The sequence below is a fragment of the Lepidochelys kempii genome, chromosome 2, assembly GCF_965140285.1.
Source record: "Lepidochelys kempii isolate rLepKem1 chromosome 2, rLepKem1.hap1, whole genome shotgun sequence".
In the NCBI taxonomy this organism is placed as follows: domain Eukaryota; kingdom Metazoa; phylum Chordata; order Testudines; family Cheloniidae; genus Lepidochelys; species Lepidochelys kempii.
In genome coordinates, this window is record NC_136381.1 from 32411200 (window position 1) to 32424385 (window position 13186).

Below are 13186 nucleotides of genomic sequence, written 5' to 3' on the forward strand. Positions count from 1 at the left end.
GGTAAGACTAAGGGTCCACCCAGCCAAGTATCACGTCTTCCGACAGTGGCCAATGCCAGGTGCTTCAGAGAGAATGAACAGAACAGGTAATCATCAAGTGATCATCTCCTGTCACCCATTACCAGCTTCCGGCAAACAGAGCTTTCTTAGCATACAGCCTATTACGATTTTCTGGCCTACCCAATCCAATGTGTGTTAAATTCACACGACTGAAGCTGAGCTGGGTGGGCAGATCTTTTAAAAATTAACACCACCCTCAATGCAAGTGTCCTGTCTTTTGTGATTTTCCCTGAACAATTTTCCATTTTTTTATGCAATCAACTGTGATCTCTTCCAAACACACACATTTGGGGTTGAAATTTAGATCTTCAACTGTAATAGCTAGTAAACAAGGAAGAAAAACTCAGGATTATAGTTCAGTTTCTTCTTCTGTTCAAGTTTCACTTTAATGGGCCTTTTATAATTAGGATCAGTCAACTTGCAGGTACTCAACATGGAAGAACCCTCAACAGAAGGAAAATGGCACATCATCTTCCTCTGCCTGTACAGGTGAGGGCCTGCCAGACAGAGGTATCCTGACTCACGAAGCTTCTATCCAGGCCCTGGTCCTGACTTGCTGGGAAAGTCGCCTGCATGTCCCTGCCAAAGAAAGCCAGGTAGGGGAACCACTTGGCATAAGAGGTGTCCATTTGTGGAATTCCTCTTAATGTATATAAGAGATGGCTTGTCTGCATAGGTTAAAGGAGCATGAGGACTTCTCTGGCAGATGCACATGGAGATGTCTGGGATGGAGGATGCTAGCCAACTACATGTGAATACAGCAGAGCCAGAGGAGGAGAAACCCTGATCTGTGGGGAGGAGACTGTCTGCTTGCCACCTTGGGTCCCCTGTCCATCGAGATCAAGAACCAGTATGCCATACTGGGTAACAGGAGTTGAGGAGCAGACCCCAATAGTTGAAGAAGAACCACCTGCCCCCCAAGGCAGGATGACTCACGAACAGTAGACATAGGGTGGTGGTGGTTGAGGAAAAGTTATGATGGAGAAAGAATAAAAGGCAAAGTAACAGGGATGACAGAAATAGCTTTATTGAGTGAGGTAAGGCAGAAAATAGAATATAGCGATAAACTTCATAATAAATCAGTGTTGAAAAAAACTGTAAAATGTAAGAAGTTGTTAGTTTCATGACAGAATAAGAAACCACCCTCTACCTGAAATCCCAACAGTGAAGAATTAATGCCCACTAATGCCCAAACAGAGACACTTTGTCTTCCATCTTACAGACAGGTTTCAACTGACATTTACCGTCTATTGGCCAGTTGGTAGGAAGTACTCAGCATCAGAAACATACTGAAGCAGCTCTGGTGGTCCAGCCTCCCCAAATTGTCATAACAGAGAATTTCAGGTATTTCCACCATTCCTTAGGACACATGATGCAGAAAGCAGAACCACTGGGTGCAGCGATTGCTTAAAAGGCTTAGCTTTAGTTAATGTCATTGGATTTTTATTACTAAAAATCAAAGATATTTCTACAGATTAGAATTTTTTTTTTGCTTTTAACTCCTCCTCAATATTACCACCATGTGTGGAGGGTAGAATTGGCATGCACATACAACACCGCACCATCACGACCTAAGGTACATTATAGTGCTCTATTTAGGTCCCCTCCAGCCTCCAAAAAAAAAAAAAAAGCACAGTTTAGAAGGGATTGGGAAATCTGACTAGTAAAACAACCTCTCTTCTTTTACTGAGCTGTTTTGGAGTCACGGAGATATTAAATCTGGGCTTTAAGGCCCCTTTAATATCCTTGCTCAACGATAGCCACTGAAAAGGCCACCCTGTGTAGTACATCCTCTAGCCATGTCATTGCCATGTTGAAATACCTCATTATAATTTTAACTGTTTGGAGGACATTACTAGCTATTCTCTCCCTTGACAACCCCCAATTTGTTTGTTCTACTTCCTTCCCAAAAAGGTGTAATGTTCACAATCTAAAATTGTAGTGGGGGCTTTTTTATATACCATACGCAACCTTTACGTAACTTCCTGCTTGAAAGGAGAGGCTGAGAGCACTGCCATGACACAAAGACAACAGTTATGTCAGAACTGATCATATTCAAAATGAGCCACTGAAAACAGAAGACCTTAATATTCTTCTGTTTTCCTCTTTTACCCATTCATTCCAATCACCATTCCTAGTTACAGTAACCCCCATTCCCTCAGCAGCTGTATGAGCCAAACCAGTGCAGAGTTCTCTAGCAACAGAAACTACTGATAGTTAACTATTATTACTGCAGGAAAGTGAGGGCTAACATGATAAGAAACATTAAAATGTTATTTCTGACAGTGACTTTACACTGCCAATTAGATTATTTCAAAAAAGTCCCTCAATATCACCATGGACTGGAACACATTTTTGTATAACAAAGCTGACTCCTGGGTTGTATTTGATTAGTAAGGGCTAGTACTTGAGTCAGGCATCCCATTCAGGTACAGTCAGTCTACAGGAGCACATAACAGGGAAATGCTTGCTCACTTGCTCTTCGTGGGGAGGCTACTTGCCAATCAGTTTGTGTAGATGGAAAAACAGCAGGTATTAAAAGCCATGGGTTATTTATAGAATTTCCTTTCAACGACTTGTTTGATGCATTCGCTTGCAGCGTAACAATGGAAATTCTTCCCTTCTGAAACTGTTCTATGGATTCATATGCACAAGCAACATTAACTTTGATAAAAAGAACGAGGAGTACTTGATACAGACTAACGCAGCTACCACTCTGAAACCTATTAACTTTGATTTCTCCTGCCTTGAATGCAAACTTAGTTTTTATATAATATCAGGCATATTAGGGGAGTTAGAAAATGCTCATTCTCCTTTCCAGCAAGAGGGGGAGAGATTTTGAGTTTATCAGACACCTTCTAGACAGGCAATGGTACAGAAATAGAGCAATATGATGGGACAGCACCATGGTAGGAGGAATCCTCATATCTTAACATCGCCTAGTAGCAGTTGGAAGAGTGAAGAAAATTGATCTTGTGGTTAGAGCACTGGACTGGGACTCAAGAGGTCTGGGTTTAGTTCCCATATTTGTCAATTTTCTTGTGTAACCTTGGGCAAGCCACTTAATCTCTGTGCCTTGGTTCCTCATCTGTAAAACCGGGATACTATTTCCCCACTCTTTTCTTGTCTATTTAGATTAGAAATTTTTTGGGAAAGTGACTGGTTTTTTACTATGTGTATATTCGGCACTTAGCACCTTAAAGCCCCAATTTCAATTGGGGCCTTTAAGTATTGTTGTAATACAAATAGCAGCTCTTATCTGGACATTGGCTCCCATATATTCTGGACATTTTCACGGTGTGGTCCACATCTCAACAGATTATCTTATATATCACCTTTCTACCTTTATGATCACTAGGGATACCTCTCCACCATTGGTGATCAAATAGCAGAGTGATGTAACTACATCAATTGCTTACATAGCAAAGTAGTATTAGGAAATATTTGATGTATTAGGCTTCTTTTACTGCAAGTTATTAGCTGGAAACAAGAGTCAGCAGTACATGATCAGCCAGCTCTCTATAGACAGACACTTTGGAAGCTGCTGGGCTAGTAGGTTTAGTCCTCTGGATGTTAAGTGGGTGTTTGGGGAGGAGTGTCCCTAGTATTTAAGTCCACAAAAAGGACTAATATAGTATTGAATGAATAAGTTGAAGGAAGAATGGAGAACACACTGTAGGTATATTACATAAATATAAGAGCAAAAGGCAAAATTAAAAAAAAAAAAAGACAAAGACAGAACAGGAAAAGATACATTCTTATCTGTACAGGAAAGGAGAGAAATGGAGCCAGGAACAGAAAGATGGTATGATAGCAATGGAAGAGCACATCTAATAAACAACCATTAAGTAGAAAGTTCACTGACAGAAGTAAATACAGTACAAAAATTGGTCAAATACAGTACAAAACAGTTTACTTGGCTTGGGAGTCATGACATTGCACTTACTTTTCATCCTGGCTAATAGATGCAAGTAAATTTTCCAAGCCGAATTTCTCTCAGTTTACTATATTTGTCGGCCCTATTGTAGGCACTTAGCGGCTGTAATACATAGCTACTTAATTAAAGGAAGTGACCTGATCGGACAGGAATTACCACATATTGAATACGTGACTGCCCAAAACAAGCATTTATCACTCAGAGCTCTGTATTAATATGCCTAGTAAGGAATCTATTTGTCAAAAAACTTTTCCTGAATCCTTTTATTGTCTGTATTGTTACCGACATACTTTCTGACAGGGTATTTTAAAACAAATGACCAAAAATAATTTAAACTAGTGTGATTATATGTGTTATTTTGACAAATAAAATATGCAGAATTTTAAAACATTGTGCACATAAGTTTTATTTTTTTGGTGCAGAATTCCCCCAGGAATAATTATATGTAACTTAATTTGCAATACTCACAGGAAACTCTTTGGGCAGGGGTGGCCAACCTGAGCCTGAGAAGGAGCCAGAATTTACCAATGTACATTGCGAAAGAGCCACAGTAATACGTCAGCAGCTCCTCCATCAGCCTCCCTCCTTCCCCTCCCAGTGCTTCCCACCCACCAGCAGCCCCGCTGTTCAGTGCCTCCTGCTCCCTCCCCCTCCTCCCGATCAGCTGTTTTGTGGCGTGCAGCAGACTCTGCGGGGGAGGAGGGAGGAGCAAGGGCACTGCAGGCTCAGGGGAGGGGGCAGGAAGAGGTGGAGTGGGGGCAGGGCCTGTGGCACAGCCAGGGGTTGAGCAGTGAGCAGCCCCCCGCACATTAGAAAGTTGGCGCCTGTAGCTCCAGCCCCAGAGTTGGGGCCTATACAAGGAGTCGCTTATTAACTTCTGAAAAGCCGCAAGTTAGCAACCCCTGTCTTTGGGCATAGGACTTGGACTCAAGCAGGTATCGTCAATTATTTTTTTGTCAACGTCCAAATTTCTTGGTCAGGGTATAGTCAAGGTCCAGATTCAGACAAATTCAGACAGATTCGGAGAAAATAATTAAAAAAAAAAAAAAGCAAATAAGATTTCAGGATCCGTTCAAAAGCATCTGTTGGCCCAGATTTGGCCCGCAATCCACTTTACTACCCTTGGACTCCACAGACCACATTCTGTCAGAATCACCTTGGACTACTCACTCAAATTCTCAGTCTCAATTTCCCCATCTGGAAAATAAAGAAAAATACTTCTGCTACCCAGGAAGCCCTTCAATGCCAACTGGCAGAGGGCTCACTTTACCAGAATTCTCATAAGGTCTCACTCTCGTTGCCTCAACTTGCTGTTGCCATAATCTGTATCTAAGGGTATGTCTTCACTACCCGCCGCATTGGCGGGCAGCGATTGATCCAGTAGGGTCGATCTTTCACATCTAGTTAGACACGATAAATCAATCCCTGAGCATTCTCCCATCAACTCCTGTATTCCAGCGCCGTGAGAGGCGCAGGCAGAGTCGATGGGGGAGCGGCAGCAGTCGACTCATCACAGTGCAAACACTACGGTAAGTCGATCTAAGTACGTCGACTTCCGCTACGTTATTCATGTAGCTGAAGTTGCATAATTTAGATTGATTCCCCCCCCCCAGTGTAACCAGAGCTAAAAGGTGTAGTATAAGGTGTCTTATGCAAACTGGTAACACACTAGTCATTATTACTGTGTGATGTACGTACAGGTGGTGTATAAAGAATCATAGATGTGTGCTGGAAATATGTTCCTAAAATGTGTTTGGCAGCCAGTGCCTATGCACAGCCTGTCCTAGACAAAGGAATGTTGTTTCACAGGCCTGACTGTGTCTCCAATGTAAGTTAAGGAAACTGACACCAAAGACAATGAAAAGCATGTTTAAAGGCAACGTAATCAAAACCATCAGGTGAGCAAGTGGGGAAAGATGACCCCTTAAACTCAGACAGGTGATGGAGACAGCACCCACAGGATGCCTTGTGAAACAGGGACAATGTACTTGGGGAGATATAACCCAAGGCAAAAGGCCATTTTGGTATCTATCACTGAGGGGACAGCAAGCACCCTTCAAGCCTATGAAAGTTGGGCCCCCTGGTCTGGAGGACTAAGGATGCTGATAACTTGATGTAAGTAAGGAAACTGCTTAGGCAAATATCGTAACTTGCTAGAATTAAGTTTTAGTCACTAGAAAAAATGTGGTTTGTTTTATTTGTAACTTTTCCTATCTCACACTCTTACTTGAAATCACTTAAACCAGTGTTTTGTTATTTTTTTAATTATTATTATTATTACAAAGCCATCTCACTGTGGTGTATTAAGCTGAAGTGTGGATCTCCAGCCAAACTAACAGGGTGGCGTATATTCTGTCTCTTTGGAGAATGAACTTGATAACTTCTGTGAGAGTACAGTGAGAAGGACTGGACACTGTAGGAAAGACTTGGGATTGGAACAGCTGCTGGTTTAACTCGGCAAGGAATAATCAGGCTGATGGAAAGCACGGTGAGCCCATTGTGCTGTGACCATGCTGCTGGCGCTAGGACTTTGAGCCAAAGCTACCCAGGACAGAACCACCCAGGATTACAGAGGAGGTAGTAACACAACCCCTTTCTGATCTGGATGAAAGTGTCTCAAAGTGTCACAACATCACTTCTGCCTGCTATTTTTGATTGTTGAACATTGTAAACACTCTAGGACAGGAACTGCTATCTTGTACATTGCTACTTCTATTGACTATCTAGAAGACAAAAATCTTTTTAAAAATAAATAAGTGATAAGTCACTGAAACATCTAAAAATAGTAGTAGTTACCTTAGATCAGTGGTCTCCAACCTTTTTATGCCCAAGATAACTTTTTGAATTTAAGGGCAACCCAGGATCTACCCTGCCCCTTTCCCAAAGCCCCCCCCACTCAATTCCCTCCCCCCCCCCCGTTGCTCGCTGTCCCCCAACCTCACTCACTTTCACTGGGCTGGGGCAGAAGGTTGGGGTTCGGGAGGGGGTGCGGGCTCTGGGAGGAAGTTTGGTGTAGGAGGAGGTTCCAGGCTGGGGCAAAATTTTGGGGTGCAGGAGGGAGTGTGGGGTGTGGGCTCTGGAGGGGGCTCTGAGCTGGGACAGGGGATTGGGGTACAGGACGAGGTATGGGGTGCTGGCTCTGGAAGGAGGCTCAGGGCTGGGGTGCGGGCTCCCGCCAGGGGGCACTTACCTCTGCTAGTTCCTGGTCAGTGGCGCAGCAGGGCTAAGGCAGGCTCCCCCCGGCCTGCCACTCAGGCACCTCCTCCCCATCACGAGCTGAGCCACTCTCCCACCCTGCCAGCCAGTAGTGCAGCACATGGCCACGCCGCTCTCAGAAGGGGCCAACGTGCCCCTGCAGCCCTCGGGGGGGGGGGGGCACGTGACTCCACATGCTGTCCCTCTCTGCAGGCACCACCTCCGCAGTGCCCATTGACCTCAGCTCCCTGTTCCTGGCCAATGGAAGCTGCAGGGGTGGTGTTTGCAGGTGGGAGCAGCATGTGCAGACCCCGCCCTCCCTTTCTCCCTCCCGTAGGAGCATGTTGGCTGCTTCCAGGAGCGATGTGGGGCTGGGGCAGGCAGCCCTGCTGCAGCCGGAGATTGTAATCGACTTAGAGAGTCTCCAGGATTGACCAATCAATCGTGATCGATGGTGACTAATACCTTAGATTCTTTTTTTAAGAGTCTGGCAGTATAAATGTATTACTATTTTTAAGCACATGGACATTTTTGGATAGAAAATACCATATAATTTCTAAGTATTATTATTAACAACATATCAGAGCCACATTAAATACCAGTCTACAACTGCAACAGCATCCTATATAGAAGTCTATCATTCTTCAGAACAATGGCACAGCTTCATGATGGGAATATTGATTTAGAGGGGTATAGCTTGTCAGGAAGGACAGACAGGGAAAAAACATGGAGGAGCTGCTGCATTATACATCAATAATCCATTCACTTATTCTGAGGCCCACAAGAAGGTGAAAAGCAGACCAGTCGAAAGTCTCTGGGTGAAGCCAGAAGGGGGAAAACCATCATGGTGGGAGTCCACTATAGAACTCCAAATCAGGAGGAGGAGGTGGATGAGGAATTTCTAAAACAAATATCAGAAATATCCACAAAACAAGACCTGGTAGTAATGGGGGACTTCGGCTACCCAGACATCTGTTGGAAAAATAATATGGTAAAACAAAATCTTCAATAAATTCTTGGAATAGATTGGGGACAACTTTTTGTTTCAGACGGTGGAGGAAGTAACGAGACACTATTTTAGACTTAATTCTAATGAGAAGGAATTGATTGAAGATCTGAGGAGTGAAGGAAACTTGGGTGAAAATGATCATGAAATGAAAGACTTCATGATTCTAAGGAAAGAAAGGACTGAGAGCACCAGTGGACCTTAAAAAAAAATCTAAGTTTAACTACTTGTATGCAAGATCCCATTGGAAAAAGAAGTTCAGGAGAGCTAGCAGTTTCTCAGAGAGACAATATAAAAAGGCACAACAGCGCACTATCCCAATGCAAAGGAAAAATAGAAAGAGACCAATATGGCTGCACCGAGGGCTCTTTAATGACCTGAAAATCAAAAAGGAGCCCTACAAAAATTGGAAACATGGACAAATTGCTAGGAGTGACTACAAATGAACAGCACAAGAATGTAAGCACAAAATCAGAAAGGCTAAGGCATAAAATGAATTACTTCTATCCAGGGACATGAAAGGCAACAAGAAGAGGTGATATGAATGCATTAGGATTAAGAGAAAAATGAAAGAAAGTGAAAGTCCATTACTTAGCAGGAAAGGAGATCTTATCACGGATGACACTAAAAAGGCAGGTGTTTAATTCCTATTTTGCTTCCTTCTTCACCAAAAAGATTAACGATGACCTGATACTGAACACAATTTTAACATTAATATTAACAACAAGGGTAAAGGAACACAAGTCATAATTGGAAAGAACATATTAAAGATTATTTAGATTAACAGATTCCATGGCAGGAAGGGACCATTGTGATCATCTAATCTGACCTCCTGTATAATGCAGGCCATAGAACTTCCCCAAAATAATTGCTAGAGCATATATTTTAGAAAAGCCTCCAATGTTGGTTTAAAAATTATCAGTGATGAATACTCCACCACAACCCTTGGTAAACTGTTCCAAGACAAGTTAGATGTATTCAGGATGACAGGGGCTGACAAAATTAAGCTTAGGGTACTTAAAGAACTAGCTGAGGCAATTGAGAACTCATGGATAACAGGTGAAGTCCCGGAGGACTGGAGAATGGCACCTATCAAAGGGGGAAACAAAGAGGACCTGCGGAATTATTGATCAGTCAGTGAAACTTTGATACCTGCATAATACTGGAACAAGTTATTAAATAGACATTTTGCAAGCACCTAGAGGATAATAGGGGAAGCAGTAGACATGATTTATCTTGATTTTCACACTATCCTACATGACATTGGCTAAACAAAACACAAGAACCTGGGGTCACCCAATGAAATTAATAGACAACAGGTTTAAAACAAAAAAGGAAGTACTTCTTCACACAACACACAGTCAACCTGTTGAACTTATTGCTAGGTGATGCTATGAAGGACAAAAATATAACTTGGTTCAAAAAAGAATTAGATATGTTGACTTATCTACGTCCATCAACAGTCAAGATGGTCACAGACAGAACCCCATGTTCTGGGTGTCCCTAAGCCAGATGTTGGGACTGGATGACCGGGGATAGATCACTCAATAATTGCCCTGTTCTGTTCATTCCCTCTGAAGTATCTGCCATTGTCCATTGTTGCAAGATAGGACACTGGGCTAGATGGACCATTCTTATGTTAGATGAAATTACTAAGGTAGGTGCACAACTAGTCAGAAGACCATACTCAAAAAGTAGTTATCAATATTTGCTGTCAAACTGGGAGGATGTATCTAGTGCGATATCGAAGGGGTTAGTCCTGGGTCTGGTACTATTCAATATTTTCAATGACTTGAATATGGAGTGGAGAGAATGCTTATAAAATTTGCAGATGACAGTAAACTGAGTTTCAAGCACTCTGGATCAGAATTCAAAATGGTCTGATTAAACTGGATGTAATCAACAAGATGAAATTCAACAAAGAAAAGTGCAAAGTACTATAATTAGGGATTTAAAAATCAGCTGCTGAAATACAAGAGGGGAAATAACTGACCAGGCAGAAAAGGTTCTGGTGGTTATAGTGGATCACAAGTCTAACACAAGTCAACAACATGATGCAGTTGCAAAAAGGTTAATATTCTGGAGGTGTATTAACAGGAGTGCAGTATGTAAGACATGGGAGGTAATTATTCAACTCTGTTCAGTGTTGGTAAGGCCTCAGCTGGAGTACTGTGTCCAGCATTGGGCACCACACTTTAAGAAAGTTGTGGACAAACTGGAGAGAGTCCAGAGGAGAGCAACACAAACAATAAGACAAGCTTAAAAAAACGGGTCATGTTTAGCGTTGAGGGGGAAAAAAGACTGAGGGGTGAAACAGATAGCCCTTAACATATTTGAAGACTCTTACACAGAGGATGGTGATCAATTGTTTTCCATGTCCACTGAAGGTAGGACAAAAAGTAATTAGCTTAATCTGGAACAAGGGAGATTTGGGTTATATATTAGGAAAATCTTTCTAACTGTAAGCATAGTTAAGCACTGGAATAGGCTTCCAAGGGAAGTTCTGGAATTCAAAGCACTGAAAGTTTCTGTGCATTGTTTGGACAAACACCCTTCAGGGATGGTCTACCTTTGGTCATGCCTCAGCATAGGGGATTTGGACTAAATGACCTCTCGAGATCCCTTCCAGCCCTACATTTCTGTTGTTCTACAGAAATATAGTATCAAACACCTGACCCAGAAGCAAGATTGTACCTCTTGGCCAGTATCCAGACCCTCCAGAATCAAAGCCTTCTTTAAACCAATACATGTATTAAGTTCTCCCATTGACATGGTTGTGAAGGAAACCTGTGAAACAGGAAATGATTGTACACGGAAGAATGGCTGTCTTCCTAAATCAGCAAAGAGACAGCCTGAAACAAAAGCTGCAAGAGGGGTGGTCCCTCCGATTCCCCTTTATTTAACTGGGGTGTAGTCTGCACCCTCGTCATCACTGCAGTTTACAAGTCAACATTCACTATACAACAACTGATGCCAGAGTTTGCGGGTGGCACAGGGAAGGAGACCGGAACAAAGCACAACAGGCAGAAATAAGGACACTCAATAATAACAAACGGTGGTGGCAACTAAACACCTCGAGATCAGATGCTCCCTTGTCCCTCAGAACAAGACCCCTAGCCACGCCAGCTGGAGCCCTGCAATGGGCCACGGACCGAAGCACACCCACTAGTCCACGGGCTGTGCTTGGCGCAGGGGTCCAGCCTGCTCCCCAGGCTGTGCCAGGCTGGCACTAGCGATGCTGAGCAGGTGTTTCTGGGGGGGAAGGGGGGGAGCTCCAGCCCTGCTGCCCCCAGACCAACAGATGGCACATTCACCGCTACATCGAGCTGCCTAAGGGCAGCAGCCGTTAAGGGGAGGGGCTAGTAAGGAACCAGCAACCCCCCCCCCCCCCGAAGAGACAGGCCTAGGGGCTGAACGGGGCACGCGAACCTTGCGCCCCGGCCACCGGACCCGGAAGAAGAGCCCGAGACAGCGGGTGAGCGACGGTCACGGAACCGGGGGGCTGCGCGCGCAGCGCGCTCTCTCACTCACCTGCCCAGAAGGGGAGGGGTCTCCGGAGGGCGCCAGGCAGCTCGAGCCGAGAGCGTCGCGCGCCGCCGCACCCAGAGCCGCTTCCCTCGCCAAGCGCGAGAGCCCCTCATTCAAAGCTAGGCGCGCGATCTTCCGCCGCTGCCATGGCCCCCCGTGCCCGCCACCTCGGCCTCCTGTCACCTCAGCGACTGTCCCGCCCCTTCCGACCACGCCCCTTTCCCAGTCTCCCCTCCATCCCCCAGCGCCAGCGGAAGGCGGGGACACGGCGCGGCGAAGGGGCGGGGCAGGAGGAGGAATTGGAGGACCCCTGGCCTGAGGCCCTAACTCACCCTGGGAAGCTCGCGAGCTGCCTGCCGCGCACCGCCAGGGGACGGCAGGCGCGTGCCACCGCCATGGGCGCCTCACGTGGGGAGGCAGAGGGGCGGGTCGAGCTTGGACCCGCCCCTGCTGCGCCTCAGAGGCAGGCTGGGAGCGGAGCCAGCCGCCGCGGGCTGCAGGCGCGCCACGGAGCAGCCGCTCGATCGCGCGCTGGCCGCTCCATTGACGGGGCTGCTGGGGGGGTCGCGCGCGCGCTTGGCTGCTCTCGCAGGGCGTGTCCAGGGGAGGGACCCAGCGGCCTTAGCGTCGCGCTCGCCGGCGCCGTGGCTGCGACAGGCCGCTCGGGCTCGGCCAGCCCAGTGCGCTCTTGTGCCCCTGGGCGGGGCCCCCCGGCTTCCCGCCGCCGCCGCCGCCCGCCCCGGGCTTGGCCGCCACCGGCCGCGCGGAGCCGAGTTGTCCCCCGTGAACTGTGCCAGTGCGGGCCGCGCAGCTCCCGCCTGTGAGCGCAGCCGGAGCGTGAGGAGACTGCCCGGACCCGTATCAGGCAGTTATAGCGGGGTAGCGGCCCCCGCTCTGGGAATTGTACAGCGTGGGCTTGGGGTGTAATTCTGACTCTTCTTTACGTTTGGAAGCCAGAGAGAGCGCGAGGTGTGTAAACGTACATGAAAATCGCGGCATGTTCCCATGCTGTCCGCTAGCCCTTTCCTATCAATAGTTAGGAATAAATATGAGGTCACTAAAAACTATGCTAATCAGAAAGCTACATTTCTGCGGCACATGCCTTTTAATAGGAGTTCACCTCATTCAGCATTAGAGCTTGCTGCTGTCACACTTACGGATCTCAGGTCCATCCCGTATACTCGTGCAAGTCACATAAATATGTTTTCCCTGATGTAGGGTATTAAAACACAGTTCAACAAAACACACGTTCAGCAAACTGACTCTGTCTTGTGTTCAATCAAAGACACTGTCATAGGGCACAATAGTCTAGTGCAGTGGTTCTCAAACTTTTTTTTCCGCGGACCACTTGAAAATTGCTGAGGGTCTCGGTGGACCACTTAATGATCTTTCCAAAATGTTTGTACTGTTAGCTAACTATTGTAAAGCACTCTGGTCTATTGCACCCCACCAGACTTAGC

At 45.7% G+C, this 13186-nt stretch overlaps 1 protein-coding gene across 4 annotated transcripts in view; it reads right to left on the reverse strand.

Annotated features, from left to right (window-relative positions):
• Positions 1–11949, reverse strand: part of EBAG9 (estrogen receptor binding site associated antigen 9) — a 40608-nt gene extending 28659 nt beyond the window's left edge. For 3 of the 4 annotated variants that reach the window (XM_073330305.1, XM_073330303.1, XM_073330302.1), the window contains exon 1: positions 11730–11812. Coding sequence is in view for 1 of the 4 variants with exons in the window: in XM_073330304.1 (XP_073186405.1) it covers positions 11730–11839 (110 nt within the window). In the remaining 3 variants the exon portion in view is untranslated. Of the gene's footprint in view, positions 1–11729 lie in introns of all 4 variants that reach the window. The other variant, XM_073330304.1, reaches the window with a different exon arrangement.
• Between the last annotated feature and the right edge of the window lie 1237 nt (positions 11950–13186).